The 26,831-nt window shown below is 47.1% G+C and overlaps 2 protein-coding genes and 1 non-coding gene across 18 annotated transcripts in view; 2 read left to right on the forward strand and 1 right to left on the reverse strand.

Annotated features, from left to right (window-relative positions):
- Positions 1–1,297: 1,297 nt before the first annotated feature.
- Trnan-guu (transfer RNA asparagine (anticodon GUU)) lies at positions 1,298–1,371 on the forward strand. The gene has a single exon. It is a non-coding gene; the product is annotated as a tRNA-Asn (tRNA).
- Positions 1,372–1,473: 102 nt separating this feature from the next.
- Positions 1,474–7,016, reverse strand: LOC1279747 (zinc transporter ZIP13 homolog). 14 transcript variants are annotated; one of them, XM_061642351.1, is made up of 6 exons: positions 6,815–6,979; positions 4,540–4,678; positions 4,257–4,483; positions 3,941–4,178; positions 2,881–3,423; positions 1,474–2,792 (listed from the first exon to the last, which is right to left on the reverse strand). In XM_061642351.1, exons 4-6 carry the CDS (start codon positions 4,161–4,163, stop codon positions 2,458–2,460), a joined length of 1,101 nt encoding a protein of 366 aa, XP_061498335.1. In that variant the 5' UTR covers positions 4,164–4,178; positions 4,257–4,483; positions 4,540–4,678; positions 6,815–6,979; the 3' UTR covers positions 1,474–2,457. The 14 variants fall into 14 exon arrangements, with proteins under 14 accessions (XP_061498335.1, XP_061498337.1, XP_061498330.1 ...); XM_061642353.1 differs by lacking the exon at positions 6,815–6,979 and adding an exon at positions 5,302–5,608; XM_061642346.1 differs by having other exon boundaries at positions 3,941–4,483; positions 6,815–7,001.
- Positions 7,017–9,437: 2,421 nt separating this feature from the next.
- Positions 9,438–26,831, forward strand: part of LOC1279787 (M-phase inducer phosphatase) — a 116,933-nt gene continuing 99,539 nt past the window's right edge. The window contains exons 1-3 of one of the 3 annotated variants that reach the window (XM_061648699.1): positions 9,443–9,562; positions 9,872–10,105; positions 10,311–10,882. In XM_061648699.1, the coding sequence (XP_061504683.1) occupies positions 10,498–10,882 (385 nt within the window). In that variant the 5' untranslated portion in view covers positions 9,443–9,562; positions 9,872–10,105; positions 10,311–10,497. Of the gene's footprint in view, positions 10,106–10,310; positions 10,883–26,831 lie in introns of all 3 variants that reach the window. The other 2 variants (XM_061648700.1, XM_061648698.1) reach the window with 2 other exon arrangements.

The raw sequence follows: 26,831 nt of genomic DNA on the forward strand, positions 1-26,831 counted from the left end.
TTCGGTGCTGTGGAAATTGGACTTTTCGTGAACAATCGTTCTTCTCCGAGGGTCGTAATCATCTTTGACCTCCGCCGGCCTGTGCCATCTCCGTAATTGCACAGAAAATGAGCCTCCAAAATTATCCTCTTTAATGAGAGAGCGCGGAAAACCGTGTTGTTGTGCCCTTATTTTCGACCCCTGTCCACTGTCTGTCTCTCTGCAGCCGAACGAATGAATGAAGTGTGTTTATGCAAGCGCCCAAGATGCTGCTGCATCGCGCGACGACAAATGCGCCGCAAGTACCATTGTTTTTCCACTCGCTTACCCCGATTCTCAGCGGAGATGACTGCAGAAGGAAAACAAAACTATTAGCAACGAGAAAAGACACCCCCGGCAGCATCACCTGGCGGCTCACTCCCACACTCTGTGTGCTGTTACCTTTTGCACGGTGGTGTTGCACCATTTCAGTGGACGCAAGGGGGAGTACGATTGTATGTAAGTGCATCGTGCGAGTGCATTACCCTCAAACCCCACTCCACGCACAAGCGGGCGCTCTCGCTCTCTCGCTCTCGATCATTTGCCGTTATTAGTTCATGGAAAAAGTCAATTCGAACGATTAAAAACATTGCCGGGGTTTGCAGTGGTGGTGGGGTTGAAGACAGTTGGTGACGACCACCAATTGCTCTACGATTGGCTCATATGTGGACACGATGCTGCACTTGGGTCTATTTGCGAAGTAGGTTTCTCATATTGTTTTGCGTCGCACGAGTCTTTAATACCCTTGACTGGTGGAGAGGTGGAAGAAACTACGTGATCTAAAGAGCGTAGGAAACAAGGAGCAGGAGGAAATTGAGCTTAGTAAAACCGGGCGAACGAATCATTTCCGCTAACGTAAACACTCACGTCTGAAATTGATAGAAAAGTCCTACGGGGAGATGCGATTGAATGCAAATCGAAAAAACAACCTCTCTATCGAACTTTGCGAAGCTGTGCCAGTAACATAGCTTCTTTTATCGACTTAGAAATTATTGGAAATTTTTAATTGCGACCGTACCGTTAGTACTCTCTACGATACCGCAAGCTTGCTGTAAACGGTGGTATGCTTCTGTTTTGAGTGTATTATACGTGAACTGAAACATTCGTTACACCGAATGATATTAATTAATGTGGTTTTCTTCGAAAAATTACCTGCTTATGCGGAAGTTATGATTTTAAATGTATGTTTGATTTAAATATTTTAAATTGAATATGTGTGATTGTCAGTTCAAGGGCGCAGCTGTAATTATATAGGGCTTTGAGCGCCTCTTCACTCATCGCCTTCGTGGCGCAATCGGTTAGCGCGTTCGGCTGTTAACCGAAAGGTTGGTGGTTCGAGTCCACCCGGGGGCGGCGAAACTTTTTTTTCTGATTTAACCTTTTTTTCTATTCACCCAACAACTCAACAGAAAATTATGTTGCTGCAAACTATGGAAAGGAAAGAAACAACGGAGATTTCAAACACCTTCTCACATTGAGATGTAATTTATTTGACCTTGTTGTTTACATACTAACACAACAGCGTTAATCTTTCGCGTTGATTTCAAGTGATGTACACGCGCACGAAAGATTCTATCACAATCAATCTCCCCGGGGCGCGAAGTGTGTTTACTCCTATATTTCATCCATTATACAAATTGAGAAATGTTGGAATTTACAGATACACGTTACAGTAATAATTGCTTCACAGAAGGGGAGGATTGGTAGTTCGGTAAAAATTCAATCCGACTAGTTTGCTAGACACACACACACACCGTCTAACTACCATTCATTGAGTCTGTTTTGTTGCGCGTGAGAGGAGTGGTTTTTTGAATAAATTGCAAAGTATTACAAAGTTTGCTGAAGTAATTGTTTACTTTTATCGGAAAACGCTCCTCCGAAATCGGAAGACAACATCAATAATATAGTAACATATGGCATCGTCTAATTTCTTCGTGATTCGATCACACCGTGTCCCTGCTAGCCTATGCACGCACGCACGCACGTGTGTTGAAGTCCTATATTTGTTCCTTACTGCTATTAACTATAATTTCCAATCACGCCTGCCATTCTACTATCTTACTCAATTAGCAACTAACTTAATTTTGAAAGACGGTTCAGAATCGTTCTCTCTTGGCGCTCTCTTTCAATGCATCATGATTTATATTTACATCGCTTGTTACCGTTCAGTATGGGAGGGAAAGGGTGTAGTCAATTTCCCCTACCAGTTGTAGGTAAATAGTAGTAATCGTCAGCTAAACCTATCACATTATATCGTGCGTGTGATTTTGTAGCGTATAAGTTGTTTCTTACGGGACAGTTTAACAAATATCTATACAAAAATAAACGTACCGTTTCCGATGCGCAACGCAACAAACGAACCACGCACACCGTGTACTGTGTACTTGCCGCCGGAAACCAGCCAGCCTTGAAATGTACCTTGCACTATTACCATAAACCCTAATGTTCTAGATAAATGGTCATGAACGCCATTAATCCGATGCCGAGCAGCAGGGCGGCAAACTGCTTGAACGATTCCCACGGGCTCGACTCGTCCAGCAGATCCGGCAGCACCGTCACGAGTGCAATGTGCAGAAAGCCACCGGCAGTGAACGGTGCAATCCAGGAGGTTTTTGCTTCCAGCGCCGTCGTAGCACCGCTACCACCGATCGCCACCAGCGCACCGAGCAAACCGGCCCCGGCGGTTAGAAGCTGCGCCTTGGCCGCATCCCAGCGGCTAAATCCGGACCGGAGCAGGATCGCAAAGTCGCCCACTTCGTGCGGAATTTCGTGCACTGGATGTGAAAGAGGGGAGGAGGAAAAAAAGCAAAGCTATTAGACTCGACTCGTTGCAAACACCGTTTTTCCACCGGCAAAACTTACACAAAATGGCAAACGTAGCCAGTAGGCCGTGCTGTAGCGAGACCAGGAACGAACCCGCCACCGCCAGCCCGTGCGTAAAGTTGTCGATCGAATTGGCCAGCAGATTCAGATATCCGGCCACCTTCTTGTGGCCCGCTTCGTCACGTGCCGTATCACCACCGGCCCCGTTTCCTGCCAGGAAGCACCCGTTCGGTACGTCCTCGATGTCGCACGAACCCTTCCCATCGCCACCGCAGCCAACGAACCCTTCGGGCAGTTTGCCACCACTTCGGCGCAGCAGGCAGGTGGCGATTTCGACACATTTTGGCTGCGGGTTCTTTTCGTCCACGTTTGCATAGCCGGAAAAGATCTTTTCCACCATCGTGAAGAGCAGCAGACCGCCTAACACCCAGAGGCCGCTGCGCAGGGACGGATGTCCGTCGGCCGTCGGTCCGGCCGCAATCTCGTGCTCCCACGTTTCCGGCAGCAGATGCAGAAAGACATCGCCCAGCAGGCCACCCACGGCGAAGCTGAGCAGCAGTTTGAGGGTCTTTGATTCGGCCGCTAAAATGAAACAAAGAAAAGGCGATTAATGTAGGAAGGTGACAAAGCGCAGGCGATGGGGGGTGCTTTGCACATAAGCGGAAGGGAAGATGATGATGATCTCGTTTGCTCACTGATCTCGTTTGCCAGATGGCACGTCGCTGTGTCTGCGATTGACGATGGGTTTGTGATGAATCAATAGAGATAGGGAACGCGCGCGCAACGGTAGCCGAGTGATACCGGTGAGTGTGTGTATGTGTGTGTTTTTGGGGGCAATAAAGAACGTTCATACACTTGAAAGATCCCGATAAAACTGCCCAAGGGGCCATAAATTAATTTCTGTACGCTTCTTGCGGGACACTGGGTGCACTGATTGGTGAGACAAATAGGTATGTCGTACAACAACCACATCACCATAATAACGCGAATCGATACAGTAACAGCAAATCGATCTTATGAACCTGTTTTAAGCTCAGGTGCCTTGATAGAAAGCAGGAAGCTTATTAATTGGATTATCAACATTTCAAAGCAAACTTACGATCACTCAGTTCCGAATCCTTTCCACCTTTGGCCGGATCCGGGATGATAAACATCGGCAGTATGCCGGACAGTCCGATCAGTGCCGAACCGAGCAGCGAAAACACCCACGGCACGTAGCCGAACGAGACGATAAACTCCGGCACGAAGTGATTCATCTCCCGGTACAGATAGACGAGCGTTTCGTCCAGAAAGCTGCTGGTTACGTTCATCATCGTTGCCATTCTTCACTGCGACCGCTGAGGATCGGAGAGTATTTCTTCGTTACACTTCACACAAGTCTGGGGATGAACTGCTGCGCCCTTACTCTAGGTTACTCTACACTCGAGGACGCGCGCGTTGTGAACTCAAAGGGACTACAGTCCAACGCTTCCCATTCAGTGGATTAGGCGAACACAATGGCAATCAAGGCCCGCCGCCGTGTGCCTGGTTGCGTGATTTAGTACAAGATGCTCTGCTGTCACTGCAAATTTGACTCTCTTGTGTGTTGCTTGTGCGGTTTCAGCCTGCCTGCCTGCGTAGATTGGACAACCCCCGCCGGGTGCTGTCCGTTAAGAATATTTAGTCCGGTACGATGGCGTTTGAAGGTTTTCTTCTTACTCAAACACTCGAAACTAATCGACCCTGAAGGAATTCGGAATCACAATTAGCAGCTTGGCGCGTCCGTTGGGGGTCTTGGGGTTTTGCTCTCCAGACCTTGAGATTGTTTTGGTGTTTTCGTTCTTAGCTATACATTCACCTGTAAAGCAGAGGGAGGCAAGAAAAAGAAAAACAGAATTCATTAGCAATGCAGTGTGTAAAAAAAAAGGCGAACGAAAACATTTTGTAACCACACTACGAAGCAGACCTACTGGGTACAAAGGGAGAAGGGGGTAACAACAGCACCGACCGCGTCTTGTTAGGGCCGCTCGTTCTTCACTAATGACACAACCAGCTGATTTTGATGTCATTCTTATCGTCTCTCTTGCGGCAGCCAGCATGTGCCCCTCGTGTGCGCTCTCTCTCTCTCTCTCTCTCTCTCTCTCTCTCTCTCTCTCTCTCTCTCTTCTTCTTCTCTCTCCCGATTCACTCCCGCATCACAGCAGATACATAGGAAACGCACACCAAGGTCCGAAAAGGGGAATGATACATAGAAAATAGCACTTTACAGCACAACAACTGGGCAAACGGACAATGCAAACGAAAGTATTGATAAAGCAGCGCGCACTTTGTAAACCCTTCGGACGCTGTGCTCTGTGGATGGGAAGCAATTCTTATCCGTGTGGTGTTGTAGCATAACTCTCAGGTACAAGACACCCGTTGTTGTCATTGACGATGGCAATGCCTGCTAGAGATATGGAAAGGGGCAAAACGCGTAGTAACCTGAATCTTTCCGTTCTGTCCCCGGTTCGTGGAGCGATTCTTTTGTCATCCACTTTACGGCAGGCCGGGATGATGACCGGATCCGGCGTGTTTATCACTTCCTATCGTGACAGGATTGCAATATTGCTTACCATACCGCTGTTGCAGTCGTATTTCCGTGGACACTTGCACACACGACACAACTAGCCTTCGAATATCGACTGATCCGCGAACCTAGGGATCGGCTTTTTGCTGGCCCTGTGTCGGGCTCGATCGCAGAACGTGTTTGTGCGGCCTTGGTCGGACGGGGGAAGAGAGAGAAAGGAAGAAAAAAAGTACGACAACCACACGGGATCAACCGCGAAGCGTACACACCTTTAGCGTGGTAGTGGTGTGTGAGCAGCGAGAAAACCATTTCTGCGCACGCAATTCAAACCATGTAAAACCGTGCCGTCAGTTTGTTCGCGCACACACACACACATACGCTTTAAACGCGCAACTGCGCACTTCAAAACCATTCGGACTGCTTGCTCTTCTGCCCACCGGCAAACCGACACCCTGTCCGACGACGTCCAAATGGTTGCAACCGTATGGAAAGGGAAATCATTGCTAACTATCGCCCTGTGTGCGTGTCTGTGTCTGTGCGCGGGCCCGTGTCTCTTGTACACTCAGCAACCATGTGATTTCTTTGTTCGGCTCCAACCATCTGAAAACCATCTAGTCATCGGGCCCGCAGTGTTTGCTGTGTATGGGTGTGATGTGTATCTAAAGATGGTTTTCTACCCGTTTTCTATGCCCGCTGCTTATGACGCACCACACAGTGCACTGGGGTGAGATGAAGTGCTTTGGCGCGGTGGTTTTTTGCTACTGATAAGATGGTTTTTACCGCACAACCATATTTGCACAGCAGCCAACCATCACGGCACAACCATTTGAACGCATTCCATGTAACCATTTTTGTTGTTGCTGCCGCTTATCGCTCTGACCGGTGCTTGGTGAGACTATTTTTCTGACACCGAGAAAAGCGTGATGGTTGTAGGTGGTTTGCATGACTGCCGGGATGATAAGCCGCGCGGGAGAGTGCAATGTAATGCTATTCCGATGCGATTACAATAATTCGACGCTAGAACCGTTTGTGCTGTTCAACACAAATTGCACTGCTACCCATAGCTGAGTTGTTTTCATTCCGCTTGAAACCGGGGTTTGCCGTTACCTTAGTTTCCATATCGGTCGCTAACGTAGATCGGTATCGTTCTGTGTGTTTAGTGAAACAAAACATGTTATCCTTGAACCTTCGTCGCTGACCCGTCGTCTTTCTTATTCGAGCGATATTACAAATAAGGCTATTTACATTTGCCGCACAACAAAAAAATACAATGATTTTGTTTTTTTTCAACGATGGTCGAACTACCACCGATCATGCGTTCTCGATCGAAGGAGAAAAATACGAGAAAAACACAGCTTTTACGTAAACACCAGTCCAGTGCTAGTAGACCGGAAATCATAGAAATAATTTGAACACACATGCACCTACCTTCCTAAACATTGGGCGTGATTTTCTCTTTCTGCACTGAAGCCTAGAAATGTTGAGCAATGTTTGCACGGACGGTCGGCTGCCACTTCCATGGAACGTTATTGCGACTGCACCTAGCCTGGTGCGAAAATGGTTTTTTATACAGAGAGAAGAAACGAATGGTTTGTTGTGACAGCACGGTCCAAAACAGCTGTGGGCGGATGCATTTTGACATGCGCGTTTGGATTCCCAAGTAACATACGGGCAAGTTTGCTCCAAGGATAATGTATTTAGAAGGTTGATTTTTATCGCTTTTGCTGGGCGACATTGTGGGGGACATCTGTCACTCTCTGCATACAAATTTCATTACCCCGCACCAGCCCTCCCCGATTTTTATACCGGAGCCCCCGGAAGAGAAATGTCAAGTCGAGAAATGTCATTTTGCTCTGAACAACTTCACCTTGTCATTTATAACACCTTGGTTTGCTCCCGAAATACGCAGTACAAGAAAATTTTAGATAAACGCCAAATTTAAAGTGTTGAATGTTTTTAAAGTGAATAGTATTGATGTAACGAGTAGCAAAATTTGAAAACATTTTATTAATGCAATTTCGAAATTAAAACAAAGTAAAAAAATATACAAATATTTTTTAAATATTCTCTCTCCAAGTGCCACAAATCCACTAAGGGCGGTGGCAACGCTTTTTCGCATGCGATTTTATCGGACGGCCTGTCAAATTTCGACGAAATCGCACGTCCGACGTTATCTGTCAAATCCCATATAAATCTCGTCCGATAAAATCGCATCCGATCAGCGTTGCCACCGCCCTAAATGACCACCAAACGGCTTCTAAACGGCTCAATCTCTCAACCTAAAGTAAATCTAAGGCCGAAAATACACGGAACGGAACGGAGGCGGAAGCCTGCTGTCAAACCCATATAAAAAGTGTCAACGGCAACTTTCCCAAACTGTCATATCCATACAATTTTCAACAAGCGGAATTCCGCGGCCGCGAAATTCCGGTCCGTGTATTTTCGGCCTAAAAAGACTTTGTTTAGCAGACGATGAACGACTGATGCATTCTAAAACTAGCAAAAAAGCTGGTGGTGCCCTACCCGCAAATTTCCGTTAAATGCCTTCTAATCGCCTTGTAATTGCCGGCGAATTGAAGGCGATCAGCAGAGCATTTAGCAGTAATTAAATACCTTTGAAATATGTCAATGAAAAATTTCGCTTTTAATTTGAAAGTTGAAATTGCAACTGTCAAAAGAAAACCTTACAAGCGTCTTCAGCACTGTACTGTTGTAGTGTTCCCAGATATGAGGGTGAGATTCGATAGCACGATTTACGTGTTATGTTCTCATGCGTTAAGCTCTGAGCTATTTCACTTTATTAAAGATGGTCTGCATTATTCGATTGTTAAAGACCAACCCGTTGAAAGGTATTAATATATCAAACTCATTTCGATATCTCTAATAAAAGGAGAAATGAGATACATATTTCTTCGATCCTGATAATGAAGGGAAATTGTAATTATTATGTTTTTTAAAAAGGTATTACTTTCATTTTGCTTCACATAAATTTTGTTTGTATTAATTATAGCAAGAAAATATTAATTTAAAAAGAAATAAACACAGAAAAAAGATCATAAAAATCAGGATTTGAACAAACGTTTTCTCGGTTCGGAACCAAAAGTGTTGCCACTGCTCTATTTGGCAGTTACATTAGTAGGGGTGCTAAACCAGTATATAAACAAGCTAAGATGGCGGCAAGCTATCTGTTCTCGTTGAATCAAAAAGTTGAAAGATTTCGAAGAGTACCCGTTACAGCCGTGAAAGTTTCGGTTGAAATCTTTATTCGCCTTCTAAGGCGACTAACACCTTAAGTGCCTTCTGAATGCCTTCAAAGCCGTTTAATGCTGGTAGGGTGCCATCTGTTGATGGGATACCCAACCAGTGGAGCGCTTTCCTCGCGCAAAAATCTATATGAATGTTCGTGTGGTCAGATACGTGGGTATCAACACCATCGACCATTACTGAAATCTCACTTGCTTCAGTGCTGGTGGGTTTACATTGGAGTTTAGTATTTAAGCAATCGTATCGCCGTTCTAGTTCTAGCTATACATAACTTCAATGCGAAACCATACAACAGTACAAAGGGAATGAGAAAGCTCTCCTCCAAGCGTTGAAGCTCCACTGGTTGGGTATCCCACAAACAGATGGCGCCACTAGCTTTTTGCTATTTTTAGAATACATGAGTCGTTTGGCGTCTACTAAACGAAGTCTTTCTATATTCCGTTTAGTTTAGGTTTAGAGCTTGAGTCGTGTAGAGCCCGTTTAGTGGTCGTTTAGTGGATTTGTGGAACTTGGGCAGCAACTTTCCCGAACTGTCATATCCATACATTTTTCAGTAAGCGAAATTCCGCGGCCGCGAAATTCCGGTCCGTGTATTTTTGACCTAAGAATTGTTTTCTCCCGGATTAGGTTGGTGTTAGCGCTGTATCGGGTTACCTGTCAAATCTCTCCGTCTTCCACCACATACACATTTTTACTCGTTTCTCGACACGTTCTCGCTGCGCTGTTGGTACGCGTGTTGACTGCTTTCAAAATGTTTGTTGGGTGCTGGGTTTCATTTTGACAGCTCAGAGGAGAGGTTCATATTTGCCGTTGTATTGAATGTAGTAAATTAGGGATTAGCTTCGGTAAATCTGATAAAATAATACTCGCAGCTATACTTTACCGTCTTCGGTGGTTATCAGGTGATACTGTGTAAGGATGAGAAATAAATTAGCACAGTAGTTTGACCTTCAGTCATACGAAACTGCCAGCTACGATATCAGCTGATACGCTGTTCCTTCTCTTTAAATCCGCTTGTGTGGGGAGATGCTTGGTTTAAATGACTCGCAGAACTCCAAACAGTGTATCAAAATGGAGGACTAGTTCGCGAACGGATGCTTGAGCAGTACTGTTTTGTGACCTATTAGTTAAGGCAGAAGATATCAGTGGACATTAGCATGTATACCGTAAACGAGTGTACGAACAATGCTCCTCCAATACTACAATAATCTGGAGGGACAGCTTTTTTTTTTGCTAGCAATCTGTCAAAGTTGTCCAACGGTACCTCCAACTCGCGCCAATTTTGGGGGATGATGACACCGTCCGCCTTTTCTTCGATCGGCGGCATTCTTTAGCCATTGGACGTTCCTAGCTGCGTGTCGCGTTCAACAAGCCTTTTTCTTCAACCCTGCGCCGAAGGATTGTTCCGAGAGAGATGGTGCGTCGAAAGCCGTAAAACAATCGCAGCAATCACAGGTGAGCGTTAGGCAAGGCCCCATTGTTTACTAGCGATCGGCGACAGAGCCGCAAGCTTTGCCGGTGTGTTCTGTCGCATATCTTCCGGATGTTTGCATCACTTTATTAGCACTTTTTTTTGTCAATCGTTTTGTGGGATGCTTTCCACGTCCCTGTTACGCTCGTGCTCTGAAAACGGTATTGTTTCTTTTGTTATCATTTACAGCTAGTTTGTCCATCCTAGTCCGGGTCCGGTCGGAGAAGTGCTTTATCGCGTTCGTTCGCGTTTTCCTGCCTGCTAGTGTCGGAAGTCCGATTCGGAATTTAGTTTTTATTTCTATTGCACTGCAGCTGTGTATGGGCTAAGTATTTTTTTGGTAATTCAATTTTTTGTGAGAGTTCGTATCGCGAAGATGTCAACTAGCAGCAGCAGCAGCAGCAGCACGGCACCAAGGATGGTCGAGAACGGCGATAGTGTGCGAAAGTGTAGTGTGGTGTCCAGTGTGCTCGGCGAGGAAACCTCGGGCAGCGAGCCAAGCAGTGGCGAACAACCTCCGGCCCATACCAAAGAATGTACCATCCCGGACGAGGGAGAAGAACTCCCGGATGTGGAGGCCGCAGGCTGTAACTTCGAAACACCGACGACGGACAGAACGGTGTTCCGTTTGCGCAAGTGCTCGACCAAGATCTTTGGCCTGTCGCCCGTTTCGGAAATCTCGGCTGCACTGCAAGATTCCGGCCTGGGCACACCGCGAGCGGCACGGCACGCACATTCCCGGTCGGTCTGTTTGAGAAAAGGTACGTTGTGCATATGCGTTTTTGGAGGGTGTGTGTGGGTTTCGTTGAATGCAACATCACGAGGGTTCGTGTCTTGGCTAGTAACGTGCGAACGGTGGGTTAACGCACATTGCGCTAGGTGGCGCTACTGAGCAATGTAACACCATGGGGAAAACATGTGCGCTTGCTTATGTTTCGTGAAGGGCGGAATATCACGCCCGTTCCGTTACGGTGTATAATTTATGTGTTTTACATTTAATTGAATTTTTCATGTTATAATTATTATACTATTATTTTCCTTCTATGATCTAGCAATATATATTTGATATCATACCACTCTGAGGATCAGATATAAAACTGTCGATCATCGAGGATGTGAAGAGTTGTACAGTTTAATAATTTAAACTAATATTTTTCTTCTATTCTTCATTATATTTTATATGTTTTTAAATTCGTGTTAGCTAACTCGTCTATATCGCTGGATATTATGCGAAATCATGCGATTAATGCGAAATCATTTTTCTATTTTATACAACACAAGGACATAAAGCACACATTCTTCGAAACCGCAACCAATTGCTGGGACGACAGGCAGTTGCACATTTCATTGCGTGTTGGCCAAATATTTGGAATCTTCTTTTATATATTATATATTTATAATTACCGATATATTGCAGAATACGCGTAAACCATGCCTATATGCATTTGTTTATAGTGCCCTGTTGGCTATGCAATCTAACGCCCTCGAACATGCTCATAACCTCCATACAATTGAGTTTCCTCCAATCCTGCAGGTTTCACTGCAACTGTGCCTAAAATTGCACGTCCCAGGAACGGTGCCACTATCCGTAACGAACATTTTTGTTTACATTTCCCAATGTTGCTCGGCAGTCAGTAGCACGAGTCCCGCCAACCCATTACGTTTTCCACCGTACCAGCCAGCCGGTGGGCTGTGGACGCATTAGCGCAGCTACGCCTGCGCTGGTCGCGTAGGACGACGTGCGCGGTCGCCGTGTCCTCTGAAGGTTCGTTATAAATAGACCACCCCTGCTGGCTGGATTTGTCGATTCTCGGTTGTGTTAAGTTTTCCAACCCATTCACGGGCAGTGCGTGCATGTGTTGGTGTGTGTGTGTGTGTGTGTAGGCAGCAGCTGCGAAACAGCGGAAAAGCCCTTTTTCCACGTTGTCTCGTTTGTGCATGGGGGAAACATTTGATGCCAGATAGACAGTTTAATAAACACTGAAGTGAAGTAGTACCAGTTGGGCCGCATAACTGTTAGGATAACGGCTGATTGAACGGGTGGTAGAAAGGAATATGATTTTATCTGTTTTTCTCTCTTGCTTAGTGCACTTTTGGACGATGTGTCATCGTCTTTGATGTAATAGTTCTAATCGAATTGAATTAATTAATAGTTGTAAACCGTTTAAATCCTATTAGATATCAGGATATTCCCCAGGATCGTCCCTTTCCAGACTTTCAAGGCGTTCGAGATTTAATTAATTCTTGCGAATGCACTACGCGCCGTGCAGCAATGCAGCAATAGTTGCTCATTGTGCAAAATCCCTTTTGCTGGTGGTTCCTTTCTTCCTCCTGTCGGGGTGCGACCAAACGTACGAAGAAGCTTGTCACCGCTCGTCACTCAGTCAGCGGCAGTCGTCTCTGTCAGTCCAAAATCGGACGGAAGAAAATGCAAATTAACAGAATCCGGATCTTTGGGCGCCAAACTCCGGCTCGGGCAGATTTTACCGCGAGCAAAATAAAAAAGGAAAACAGGCTAAGAAGGCAAGGATGGCACAAAGAGAGCGAGGAGGAAAAAAAAGGTTTAAATACCCTCCAAACGCGCGTATGTGTTGTGTGCCTTTGTTGGCAACAACGAATTGACTGGCCTTAGCGACAGAAACAACATAAAAAAACTATTCAAGAACTGCTCGCCACATCGGTATCTTGATTTTTCTCTTTTCCTATTGCCTCAATCCTGGCCCGTTTTTATGCGCCACTTTTCCTTCCTTTCCTTGCAAGATGTTCAATCCCGGCCGCTGCTCTGATGACGACGATGGTCGTCGACTGGCGGCAAAATCCTGGCGCTAAGCACACATACACAGCACATTATTACCGGTTTTTTTTTTTGCAAATCCCCGATGGTTTACGGCGGGCTATGGCAAGAGAGTCCCTTTAAATTTTCTTAAAGATCCCCGCACCCTTAGAGCCTTGCCCGGCGCCTTCAGCAAAGTCGGCCTGATTGCATTCAACGGCAATGCACGGCGAGAGCGGTCGCTGCTCCTATGTATATGTGTTTCGTGTGCTTCCTTCTGGTACATAGAAACCCCTTTTTCTTCCGGTTTTTGTGTGACAGCTCCTTGAGCCTCTGGCCCAGTAGGTAGGAAGCCGTCAGGACGAAAGCGCGCGCGCGCGCCACATCCTCAACAGCCCGAGAGAGGAGGGCCGAGGGTTTGAAAATGCGCGCGCGGATCTATCCCAACGAAACCGGGGGGTTTTCCTTTGCACGGCAGGGAATGTACCGAAGGTCCTGGTACATACGCACGCACATGTTGGTGTGAGTGTTTGGAACTGTGTGTGTGCGCGCGCGCGCTCGTACACGTTTTCTCCTGCAAGGCTCATTATGGGTACGCTCCAGTGACTTTTGCTGTGGAGGTCGTTCTGACACGATCCCATTCGCGCCGTTCGCACTGTGCATGGGTGGCAAGGATGCAGTTAGATTGGTAGATGGCATTTTTGTGCTAGCACACACAATAATAGGCCCCCATTGCCATCGGTGCCTGATCGCATTTATGTTTAACCATCAGTGTGTGTGTATATGTCGCATAAATACATAATGGCTAGATGGAACTAGTTCAAGGCGCGCACTTTTTTTTCTTCGGTTTGTTAGCAGTTTGCTGCTACAGGTACAATTTTTCGGTCTTCGGATACCGTCTCCGTCCGAAAGGGGCGAGACCCGCATTTTGATGCAGCTAGGAGGGACTGCTGGTGGGGTTTCCCTCGGGTTCCCGGTACGTTTAGGCGCGAAACCGTACTGTTGTTAAGCACACGGGGAGAGGGAAGGGTTTTCGGTCGTCCCCTACGGTGAGGTATTTTGGCGGAAAATGAGTTTTGGCGCGCGCCTAAATTGTGTGCCATGTTGCAAAAAAGTTATTCCCTTTTGGTTGGATCATTTCATATATTTATTGTGGTTTAGCTCTCATAATTTGAGGACAATTTGGAAAACGCCACATTTCATGGTTGCCTTGCCTAAGACTTACATGAAACTCGTTTTCGTTATTTAATTAATAAAAACATTCTATTACTCTGATTGAATGCCAAATTGTTTATTACAAGATCATATATTAAATCTCTCTCTCTCTCTCTCTCTCTCTCTCTCTCTCTCTCTCTCTCTCTCTCTCTCTCTCTCTCTCTCGCTCTATGGCTTTTTTCCATGTCTCACTCTCTTACCCTATCTTGTTTCTTATCGGGGAAGGAATGCTTTGCAGCAGCAATAATTATTCCGCTTGGTGTACCATTTTTGTTCTGCCTTTGCCCCAGGACTCATGCGCTATGCCCGACTAAAAAGGGAACAATAACCACCTACCCTCGCGTGGTGGTGGCGCGATTTTTTCTTCCCCCGGTGGGCACAATGGCACTACCTCCTGGTACTCCCTTTTGGCGCTGTGCCATTGTTCTCGATTACAATCGTAATGATTCTCGACATTTGTTTAATTCGTTCCACTTTCGGCCACGGAGCACGAAAAATTACACGCTTTCTGTGCGCCATCCCACAATCAAATGCAAATGCACCGGAGACCGTCATAATAGCCTTCCTTGAAAAGAAGGGGCAATGGTAATGTTGAGTTTGAAGATTTTTCGTTTTTTGACACTCAAGTTTCAAGTGTCCAGTTTATTATAAATCCACTTTCTTTTGCAGTTTGCCAAGAAAGACGACGAACGCGTACCCGACCGTGTACACGCAGTCCTGCTACTACTGTATGGTTTGATCCATAAACCACGAACGTCTGTTGTACGGTTCGGTCCAATGGCGTGGTGGTTGGTTGGTGGTCGTTGGGAAGTTAGAATTGTTCATCCACCTGGTGCGGTGATGATCGGGGGCCTTTGACCCGGTTTCGATGACGGGGGCTGCCCGGGGTTTAGCGTGGCGAGATCAAGAAGTCACACTGCTCTACCAAGTCAAACCGGAAACGTGTGTGCAGTACGACGATCGTGTGTATGTGCCGTTCCATTTCCAGCTGGCGGAGGTGGGTTGCGGTTTATGCACCGTCCAAGGAGCTATACCATACTTTCATTCTGTGGCAGAAAGTGAGAGAGAGAAGGAGAGTGAGCGGGTGTCGGAAAGAGCAAGGATACGACGAAGGAAAGAAGGAAACGTACAGCGAAAAGGAGAAACGGGTATCATAAGACCCGGTACCGGTGGGTAACAGCCGGAACAAAAGATCGGCAAATCGGCAAAATTGCGAGCACGAGCCAAAATCTTGAAGAAAAATTTCTTCCTTCTTGTACGGGGCAGTACCTTGGCGCAGTGAGGGAGGAGGAGGACCGGTATGGCCGGGTAGGTGTTTGATGAAGTCTTATTGAATGCAGTTTTCCCTTTGTGTTGTGTACATTGGAAAGCTGTTGTTGCGTATGCTCTATTATATACCATGGCGCACTTTTTTCGCATCTGAGGCGCTAAGGACATTTGCAGCATTGCTGATGCTGCTGCTTGCCGCTGCTGCACTGTTTGGACGTAAGATTTATGCCCTTGGATTGCACACAACTGTGGTGGTGGCACGAGCTAGAAACATTAATTGGGACCAGCTGTTTCGATCTTTGCAATAGAGCCGGGCCAATTATTGGTTCAGAAGTGCGGCTGTATCCATTGCGCAACAATGCGTGTGCTAGAAGTAATCTAGATTAATGGTGGAGAGTAATATTTACTTTTAATTTATATAGACTGTTAGTATGATGGTTTTAGTATGTACGAATGATCGCTGGAGTGATCGACGTTTAAATCCCTTGGACGTTCGACACTAAGGATTAATGTTGCTGCTATGCAAGCGATCTAACAGCCTTACACAACATTGATAGCCTTACATAAAATATTGTTGATTAATCAAATCGAAGGAAATTCCTTTTATCGTCTAAATGATATTTACTTTGGGCAAAGTGGTTGTGATAGTGAGCTAAAAGATCAAACTGCATCAAAAATTGAAACTATGAGCAAATCTATCGATTGATCAAATGTTTTCTTTTGTAGCTGTTTTCCTCTTAACCGCCAACTTCATCGTCCTTCAATGTGCGATTCGTTTGTCATCGAGACACGTAGGGCACGAACCAGAACTACCGGATGGTACAAGTGCTTGCAACCTGTTCGATCTAATACAAACACTTAAATTCTCATTTTGAACGCATAAAAAAGAACTCCACTAGACAACCAGACAAGTGAGAGGGACGTCGCTCTAAAATAGTCGCAACAGCTCATCAGAGCACCACTTGGCTGGCACCCACCGGGCGATCGGTGCGCGGCGCTTGGCGCGTGCGCAAGTAGCCGTGAACCAGGGGCGGCGGGCATGAGGGGGAGAATCCAGCACATTTGTACGCTAATGACGATATGAATGAGTTTGATCCGTTTGCGCGTAGTTATTTTCCACACTTCCGCCTCACGCTCGCAGCTCTCTCTCTCTCGTCGTTTCAATATCTCGCACCGACAAGTGTTTTATTTTTTTACCTTTTCTCCTCGATGCTTTCCGCTCGACCAGCAACGCGCAGGACCTTCTGGTGGTGGGTTCATCCTTGAACGATTCCCCCTTTTCTTGTGGCTTTAGGTGCACCAATTTTCTCATCGAAGGGGAGGGAGGAAGAGGCGATGGGTACAAACACACCGTGGTCAACAAAGCGTGATCGTCAGGACACGTGCCCCCGATAAGGCGATCGAAGCCGTCCCGCGCAAAGGGGAATCCCCAAGGATCTTACACATCGAGCGCTCTCTCTCTCTGCGCTGGACTGGTTAGATATTCATGTATTCCGTTTTCCGAAAAGGAGTAATTTAGGTGGCACACACGGATGTCACTCCGTCGTAAGAAATGTATGGATGTTTGTAGCAAAAAAAAGAAAAGAATGGAAAAGAAGGAACACAAAATATATGTACGCGGGCGGCTATTTTAGAATCAAGATAAGCGATGACTACCGTCTGGGGGCAACAGTTCGAAGGATAATAAACCTAGCGGGAAGTTCCGTGTTGGTGGCGAACTGCGTTAGAGACCCGGACGGTGAATAAACTCTCTAACAACAAAATACAGATAGGCATGTCGGGAGGGTCAAGTACACTTTTTCCTCCTTTTGGTTGTGCAAAAGTAAGATTCCCTTATACCAGATGCAGTGTCTGATAGAGATGATTGTAGTAGAGCAAAGAAACAATGTAATATTAATTCCTATTCGATCCTTACCAACATTGTCCATCTGTTTGGCACGTGCGCACATGTGTGCGTAGTTCGCAAATGATGCGCCGGCTATAAAGCAATTAACTCATCCTTATCCTTCAGTGCCTCATGATCGCGTCATGGTCGGCGGGGTCCCGAACAGCCTTGAAGCATGTGTGGAGACATTGAAGCTTATGAATAATTAAACACGCTGCGCCGCTACCGACCAAGTGTCCTGGCAGCAGCACAAGATGCCGCGCATTGCACTGCCCCAACAATGATCCTTGCGATGTCTGAATCCGCTGTCTTTAGCATTGAAGACACCCTATGCGCTCATCTGAGGACACTTCGTTGTACGTTTCCTTCGACCTATTTTAAACTATTAGCCACAAAAAAGGGTATGTGTATGTGTGTGTAAGTAAACAAAAAATTAAACGCGGAAAATGGAAATAAAGCTACTTATGTTTCTTTTTCTCCCTCTGTTCGCTTACAGACCACGATCTCTCCCCCTCGATGCGCAAAGGGGTGTACGTACGGTTTTAGCGTGACCTCATGCGCTATCCCCGTCGAAAAAAGCGGTCGATGCACGGACGGTGGGGGCTGGATATTGTCCTGCACTACTACGCTCGCTCCGCTTAGCGTGTGTATCCTGCGCGCCATCCAGCCGGCGTCGTCGCGACACGGTATAGTTTTTTGTTGTTGTTGTTTCTCTCCCCCGGAGCGAAGGGTGTGTGTAGCGGGGTCGCAAAAAAAAGGGAGCACAACGAGCCACAAACTGGGCGCGCAGGACACTTGGTGGTACGCTGGTTGTGTGGTGCTATAAAAGTGGTAGCGCCATTGCTGGCGCACACCGAGAGTAGGGAGACACAGTGCGCACGCTAACGTGTGTGACCATATGTTGAGTTTTTTTTTATTCGACAAAAGTCACGCGGGGGTACGTACGAAAGGTTCGCCCGCTGGTTCGCTGCATCGGGATCAGTCGCGCAACACACGAGTCCCTGTGCGCCGGCGGGGACTGTTCTGGCTTGTGCTTGAATCCTGGCGATCGGCTTTGCCCGCACTGCGCAACCATCGAGTACCGGTTGAGTGGGGTGGTCACTGGTCGGTCGCTCGATGGTTTTGCTTCTTGCTGTGCGACAAGGGCGGGCAATGTTCTATATTGCTATGGAAAATAAAGGGTTACGAATAGAATGGTTGAATGGTTTGGGTGCTGATCGACCAGATGGACCCTTGAAATAGTGCACACCGTATTGAGCACCTTAAGAGTCGAGGGGGTTTACACGATGTTGCAGAACAAGACCAATCAATCGGTGCACGGAGAACTGCACTGGGTATTACGGTGCAAAATCAAGTACCGCACGCGTATTACTGTATAAAAAATGAAGAACTTGATCATGTATCAAACATATATGACTGCTTGTTATTAGAAAATTACACAAAACTGGAGCGAAAATGTCTAATATGTGCAACTGTGTGAATTAATATCCCTTAGCTGAGTACGCTTGAGTGATCTTTTGGTTTGCGGTGTGTGTTTTCTTTCTTCCTAAAACCTGAAAACTTAATGAAAGGCTGCGTCCTGGCAGCTTTGGGTGCTCTGCACACGCATTTTAATTCATTCTTACGCCCGACTCAAATTCTCTCCATCGCTCGCCACCACACGCACGGTTGATGACCCCGCCTGCTGCCGGTGGTGGATGGATTTTCCGTTAGACACGACGGAGGGTTCTAATTTTAATACATAGATACCCTCCAAGTATTCTTACGCCACCCTAGAAAACGAACGATAACACGATGCCGTTTCCACTGCTCCTTGCCGGGAAGCGATCGCGATTGACAAAAACCAGAAACAGTGTGTTCGGTAGCACTCGTTCTTATCATCTCTTTCAGCGCTTGGAAGAAGTGGCTCATGGTGGTACTGAATATGATGATGATGATGATGGTTTTGTGCTTTCCAAAGATGAAAATGGAACAAATGGAATTGCATTTGGCGCGTGCTAAGATTTGTATCGTCGTAATGCCGACAGCGCAGCGGAGTGTCACGGAGTGAGGGCGAGGCGTGGTAAGGGGCCCCTTGCTACACACAAGACACACAATGAAAGGAGTCGTCTCTGTGGCTCGTTCCAGTGCCGGCTCAATCGAGGGTGTGTGCGTGTGCGTCCTCCTTAAGCAAGCCCGGGCAAGGAAAAGCTGTCAGCTGTTCGTCGTCCTCGGAAGGGCACGCGCCAGAAATAAGTTTTCTTTACGCTTTCTTAGCGCTCGGCGCATGATCGTACATTTGTGTGTATGTGTGTGTATGTGTTGTGCGGTACGCATCGGTTGTGCCCGATACGTACGCAAGGCGTGTTAGGATAGGAAGTGAAATTTATTACAGTTTTGTTTTTGTCGGCCTTGTGACTGTGACTCTCCGGTAATGCCAAAATGCAGGGGTGTCCCCTAGGATATACACACCTTGGCATACAGCAGTAGGAGAGGAAATTGAGTAGCAAGCCGGCGACATATGTGCCCTGCAGCCGGGTGTGGCGGGAGTTCCCTCTTTGCACAGAGAGCAATGAACCGAGAGGTTGTTCGTTTTTTGTTGTTGTTGTGTTACATGGACTAGCACAAACCTCCTCTACCCCAAGTCAAATGCTCTAAGAAGCGCTCGTTTTGGGTAGAAAGGAGGTAATTCCTTTGCCGAGAATACAGCAGCTTCCGAGGAGTTAGGTTTTTTTCTCGTGTCTTTTGGTAAGAAAAATAATTCCTTGCCATTCCTTTGATTTGCTCGCATTTCGCCTCGTTTGTGTGCATCCAGTGTCCGATCGCGACAAAGTGTGCGCACTCACACACACAGCTTGCTCTGGCTGCTCCCTCCTACTGTTTCGCACTCGGCAGCACACTCTGTTCTTAATTTAATTGAATTGATTCGTTCAAGTCAACGCTGCACAATAAGTGCATTGTGCGCATTAGGTGGTCATCATCGAGAAGCGGGCAGCTTTTTCGGGTTTTGGCGCCAAGGTGCCGTACTTGTGTGGTGTGCCGAAAGTGTGTACTGCTGGTTGTTGGTTGCATCGCTTGCCCAATGGAATAATGTTTTCTGTTTTTTATTTTTAGATTGCATTGACGAGGAGTCTGGTCTAAAAAAACGAGGATATTCTTATGTGTCATCGATTTGTGTGTTGGTTTTGAGTAAACGAGAGACCCCCTCGGTAAAGGTTAAAAACGTGCTCTGTTCGCTTGCAGAATAGAAACATTGTGAGGAAACTTAGCATACGTAGCAGTACGTAAACATTGAACCTCAAACAGTCTGCGTCCCGGCACATGATGTTAAAATCCATGAAATTAGTCTTCGGGTCTAAGCACATTTCCCGCTGCCGGGCAAAGACGGCAAACGTGTTTGGTGTGCATCGTGTCGCACTCGCACCGTTTCCCGCCACTGCACACTGATCTTTCCTGCCAAACGGTTTAATCCTGGCTCCTTTGCCCCCGACACTTTCTTCTTCCGGTAAGGGGGAAAAAAAGGTAAAGACGGTAATAGTCATAAATCGGAAATAAATCTCCCGTTCCTGCTGCTGCTGCTGCTGCTGTTGTACGGAGGAATACTCGTTTGCAGCCGTTTGCTGGGCACTGTACGGCGGGTACGGTGCAAGGGATTTTTTGATCCGTGTCGTCTCCCCTCTCGTCGCTGCCAAGAGTGACTGTTGTCGATGGATGTCAAATCAGGAGTTGGGAAAAACTGTCTTGAAAACCGTCGTCGTCGTCGTCGTCGCTCGTTCCTTGCTGCCTAAATCTCGGCACCTTCGGTTGCGATGGGATGTGTAATAACTCACCACCCCGAAACTCGGCTGGCTATATGGGAAGCGAAAGAAAACGAAACCGTCACTCCTGTCTCGGGGGCTGCCCAGAGCTTGGAAATGCAGCCGATATGAAACACTGAATGTGTGCCAGTGACTGTGTGTGTGCGTGCATGTGTAGGAAGGGTATGTAATGTGGCACCGATGTGTTACTATTTCTGCTGTGCATAGCATTATCGAGCCAGAGGAGGGTCACCAGGATATGTAACTGTGCGGAGTGCATGGTGATGGTGGAACACTTTCAGGGAGCGTAATGCTTCGTTTCGATCCTCTCATGCTTTCCTGCGTGCCCCGTTTCTTACAGCTCTGACGATCGGTGCGATGATCTCGTACACACTCGCCGCATGTTTCCATTGTTTAATTAAATTTAGAAACATGCGGAAGAATGGGCTAGCAGCAGCAGCAACCCCGGTAGCAGCGGCGATGCACAGAATGGTGCGCAAGAGGCGCGCGGGCTTTTGAATTGTTACCAACAGGCGGCAACAAACAGCACTGCGTTTCCTTGTTTTGGGTTGTTTCTTGCCTCGAAAGTGCGCGTGTTTTGGCTGTGTAACATTTCGGTACTTTCGATTGGTGATTGGTTACCAATCAAACATTGAAAACATTGGAAAACTCAAGCACTGCTGAGCGTTCTCTCAAGGACCAAGGACCAAGTAGAAGCGCGCACCATCGGATCGATTAGGGAGAGAGGGACGATTGTGTGCAGCTGCAGTTTGGCAGGGTGTAACGACCAAAACTGAAACAGTATCGATAGTTTCGTTCGATTTCTTGCAATGGGGGAGAGCGAGGGTACAAAAAAAAGTAGAAATTTAACAAACTAACTGTACATAGAGGGTTTGCCCGGTCGAAGAAATCTTGCAAAACATGTACAACTTTTTTTCAAAGATATTTGCTTCCACGTCATCCTTGACTCTCTTGACTAAACTTCATGTGTTAATGATGGAAAAAGAAAAAAAAATCAAACTGTTTTGAGCGGGAAAGTCAATGACATTTGGAATGCTGTTCTGAAAGGCAAACACAGGAGGACCACCAAAAAAATAAAATCAGAACGTTTCTAAGCCACACACAACCTAATGAGCTGCGCTGGTACGTTGCTCTTGCAGTGGCGAACCACAATTCGGAAAGGAATTGGGGTTGCTGCAAAAAAAACGAGCCAAAAAGCCGCGACAAGAATTCTTCACGATAAAAACAATCTCATCACACTGCAAAAGAGAGGAAAAAAAACTGGATTGATGTTGGATCGCTGCTCCCCCATCATAGAAGATGGGCGAGGAGCAATTAAAAGCCAGGCTGCATCTTCCATTGAGCCGCGCGTCTTGGGTCGCGGTGCAGAAAGCGCGAGCACAAACCCAGCATCCCGAAAAATGGGTGGCATAAGAAGAGGCACACATTTAAATGCAGAACACAGCGCCGAGAATCGCTGTGCTCTCCTCTCTTGTGCGCTGGGATGGGATTGTCAGCATTCAAACAGTAATGCGGAAAGTTATGGTTATTGCATCCTTTGCATAAAAACGACGATCGGAAGGCGATTTTTTTTTGTTGGTGTTATTGTTACTGGTGGTTTATCTTACCGTTTTTTTTTATTTAATTTTAACCGGAGCATCATATCGGGATAGTAGGGGTACCATCTGTGTGGTGGTGCGCGAACTGTTTGCCGCTCTCATTAAACTTAATTAGTTGCATATTAATGATTCTTTTAGTGAAAGGTTGTTGCTAGGTTCTTTGTTGCATGATGGGAGTGATTTTGAGACGAAGTTTTTTTTTTGTTTGTTCTTAATCTCACATATATACCTCTCGGCTCTCGTGTGACTTTTTCGTGATTCCTGCGGGTCGATGAAGTCGTTTGGTCGCGAACGAAATAAAATACAATAATTACTAGTGTGTTTTTCGTATTTTTTTTCTTCTTCCCGCGATAAGGCAACATGTGGGATAAGAGAGTGCATGGAGCAATGATTTGGAATGGGAATAGTCGTTAGAATATTTTATTGTTTAATTTAAAAGCACAGGGAAACGGAAAGCATTTTTTTGCTGGTGAAAACTTAACACATTCCTCTGTAGAGTGTGGTGGAGAAAAGTGCTTTTTCGTATCGGTGCTCCTGCAATAATATTTGTTCCTTGTCGTTGATACTTACTGCTTATTTTGTTTCAACACAAACGCTGCAGGCGCCAAGAAGAAGCACTCTACTGCACGCAGACACAAACACACATACCACACCGCAGGACAAATTTCGCGCCCGTTCGATTAATTTCCCTTCGGGGTGCATTATTTCCCCCCGCGGGGTTAGGATTCGAACGGCTTACGTACGCTTCCTGCTGCATCGCCGTTGCAGCGAAAGGCATCATCCAGAATTTTCACCCCTTTTCTTTGCTTGTTTGGGCTGACAAATCGAACTCGCAAAGATATTGCACCACGATAGTGTGCCGCGTCCCCGGGAGAAAGTGCGTGAAAGGGAAACCGTGTGCTGTAACGTAATGCCTTTATGCTAAGGGTGTTCGGTTCTAAAGATCCCTCCTTGAGCGAAGGATTTGCTTGCAGAAAGTAAACTTCGATACTGCCACCAACAGTAACAGCAACCAAGAAAAAACAGTACCTTCCTCGATCACTGATAGCAGAATCAAGGGTATGAATAAATTATCGACATGCTTTGTGCATTTCGTAACTACCCCGTGCGGTAGTTGCGACGAGCCCCTTAATTTATTGGCCGTAATTAATCCCACGGAATATCGATTAGAAGATAGCGCAGGCTCATTTCTCTCCTTTTCGGCAAACGATTCGGCCTAAAGAAAGCAAAAGCAAAGGGTACGCAAATGCGCCCGCCCAAGGCAGGAGGGAGGAGGACTCTTTCGCAAAGGATGTGTGGCGCGATATAAAACATGGAAATTGCAACCAAACAAAGGATTCGGCTGGCTGCAGAAACTGAATTGGTGAATGGGTAATTCCAGCGCATCTATTCCCTTTTGGCGCACTGCTGTGCCCGCCACGCGGGAGCGAGCGAGAGACAAATAGTGTGATAAAAGCGGCGAAGAATGGCATCCTGCAGGGTGTGAGACTATGCTAATGCTGGCTGTTGGTGCGCCCGTTTGTGCACACAACAATGGAAGTAAATTAACCGAAGCAAAGTGCAGTCTTAGGGCCGGGTGGGGCGGGGGGTGGGAAGGAGAATGTGTTTAGAGAAATGAGATGCAGTGGTAGCACAAAAAAAAGCGCGAAAGAAGGGGATGTGATTAGATGCGATTAGAAGAAGCTGGGGTGTGTGTGTTCCGTGTTGGTTGATTTGCGTGTGGAAAATCACGCCTGCCACAGCCGCACGCAGCAGTCCGCAGCAGTATGCGGAATTAGTTTTGCCCGCCATGAATAGGCCCTAGGTCTGGTGTGCGTGTGTGTGTGTGCTGGGTATGGAAATTCGCTGAAATAGTTAATCAACAATCACTGTGTGTTTGTTATTGGGTGTTTGCAGAAGCATCTTAACGATTTCGTTGCTCGATCTTGGTTTCGAAATCAAAAGTCAAAACAGTATGCACAGCTGTGTGCTAATGGCGCCAATATCTCATGGGCGCCTGTATGGACCGAACGACCGTTTTCCCAATAGACAGATGCATCCTTCGTGTGCACGGCTGCGAAAAGCCATACGGCGCACCCTCGAGCTGAGAAACTCACTGCGCAAAATATTGCGCGCCTTCGATCGGCGGGATTGGGTGCGCTATCTCTGTGTGCGCTGTGGCCTCTTACCCGAACGCGCGGCCTCTCCCCGGATGATAGCGTTCCCTGGGATGGGACGATCCTTTCGGTTTCTTTTCTTTTTTGTTTCCTCCACCATTGATGAAGTGAATAGGACATTAATTTCTTCGGTTTTGCGCTCGAAACACGTCGACGCCGGGGAAGACGCTTTCGGTAAGATGCATCATCCTTGCTTCTGGTGCGTGGTGGTGTTAGTGGTGGAGGGAGGGATGATCATCAGGATCAATGATTTATCAAACGTCAATCGGGGGCTGCTCCGGGGGTAGGCTGAGGGTTGAGGTGAACGTATTTTTAGGCTCGAGTTCGTTTACCTGTGCAACGCAGGTCGCTGAACCAGGGGAGTTTCTAAGGATGGCTTCCCCGGGATAGCTTTGCGGGACGAAATTGGGTACGAAGGAAGAAACGTAAGAAAAAGTGGCTTACCGTAGCTGCATCCCAAGGCATGTAAGGACGAACGAGAAATGCATCCAAGGAAAATGCGCACAGAACAACAACTCTAACCCAAGGAAAAAAAGAACAAACTCATCCCGAAAAAGGGAAAGCCAACGGCAATTTAAGGAACCGTTACGGAGCGAATTTTCATTTTTATTACATCCCAGTACAGTGAATTGTACAGCCAGCGAGAGAGACAGAGAGGGAGAGCGGGAATTTTCTTGACCAGGGACTGCATCCTCTAGTACCTCCGGGTGCGCCCAAGCACAAGCGTACGCGGAAGAAAGATTGTTTTGGATTAGTTGTACAATTAGGATCGTTGTCTTTGCCGATTTGCTCGGCCGATTATGTACGCCGTCGAGAAGGGCAGGGAGGGAAAGAAATTTGAATTAAGCTGCGCTTGTGATTTTGCTGCCCGTTCCCGGGATCCGCCGTGTCCCGAAGACCATCAACGTCACCGTAAGATGATGAGCGTGCGGAATGAGATAACACATAAATTATCAGAGCCTCTTCCTGCAGGCAAGAGGTGTAGGGTAAAGATCTGCTTCGGCAGCTGGACGCAATACTGCACAAGGATGCGCAGCTTCGTTCGTTTTGATGTCCCATTGCTGAGGCGGGGTGACGCAACGCCGTGTCTCGAGTACTAGCTCCGACCAATCCAAAGGTCCACCCAAATTACCTGGGAACCACTGTCCGCGAAGAGGACTCTTAATGATATGGAAATGATTTAGAGGTGCATCTGAAGGACGTAATGCCCCCTTTGTCTAATGCTTACCGTTCTGGCCGAATGGCTGCAGCTGGGATGATGCGCACCCCGGGCTTGCGTTGTGATGGGCTCTCGCGAGGTTCGCGCGCAACCAAACGTTCGCGGGTCCCACGAGGCCCATTTTCACCCGGGCAACCCTTTTTTGCTCGCCCGGCCCTTAAGGGAGCTGTGATTTATTTTTATTGCTAATCAAAATAAACCGTAATCTTGCAGAACAACGCCAGGTCCGATTGGTGAAAGACGCCGTAGTGGTAGCGTGCGCTCGCGCAAAAAAAAAACTGACCGCGGATCTGATCGCGGAGAAGGACCGCGCGCGCACCCTTTCGTGGAGGACAACGGCGAAAGGTCAGCGTAACGTCGATGTAAGTCAGTGACCCTTACCGGTTTCTTTCGCCTTCTGGGCGTCCTAGTAGCAAACCGTCCCTCTTGACTGGCCACTTCAATCTTTGGTTTTACGGTAGTGCCCCGAACCGACCGACCGACCGGACAGCGTCCAGCGATTGGTGGGCCAAAGGGGTCGGACCGCGAAGAAACGACACCGTGATGGTTGCCCTCAAGCGTAAAACAAACGAACTTTCTTCCTATTGTTTGACCGGCGTCTTGGTGTCCGGTGTGTGTGTGTTAGCGTGCCCTTTCTTCGCATTATTATGCTCTGCATGCTCACCATTCTTTACGGGTGTGTTGTTCTTGCGCTTTACGATTTATTTACCCGCGAAAGGCCGCACACGTAATGCATCCGCGGACAATGCATGCTGGCCGGCCAGCTATCCGGCCTCTTCTACACACACACACACGGTC

The sequence above is a fragment of the Anopheles gambiae genome, chromosome 2, assembly GCF_943734735.2.
Source record: "Anopheles gambiae chromosome 2, idAnoGambNW_F1_1, whole genome shotgun sequence".
NCBI classification, from domain to species: domain Eukaryota; kingdom Metazoa; phylum Arthropoda; class Insecta; order Diptera; family Culicidae; genus Anopheles; species Anopheles gambiae.

What these genes read in the sequence shown, in the direction of transcription:
- LOC1279747 (XM_061642339.1), bottom strand. Translation starts at nt 4,163, where the DNA reads ATGGCAACGATGATGAACGTAACCAGCAGCTTTCTGGACGAAACGCTC. An exon ending in GGATTCGGAACTGAGTGATC is followed by an intron (nt 3,424 to 3,940) that starts GTAAGTTTGCTT and finishes GTTTCATTTTAG; the next exon opens with CGGCCGAATCAAAGACCCTC. An exon ending in GGCTACGTTTGCCATTTTGT is followed by an intron (nt 2,793 to 2,880) that starts GTAAGTTTTGCC and finishes TTTCACATCCAG; the next exon opens with TGCACGAAATTCCGCACGAA.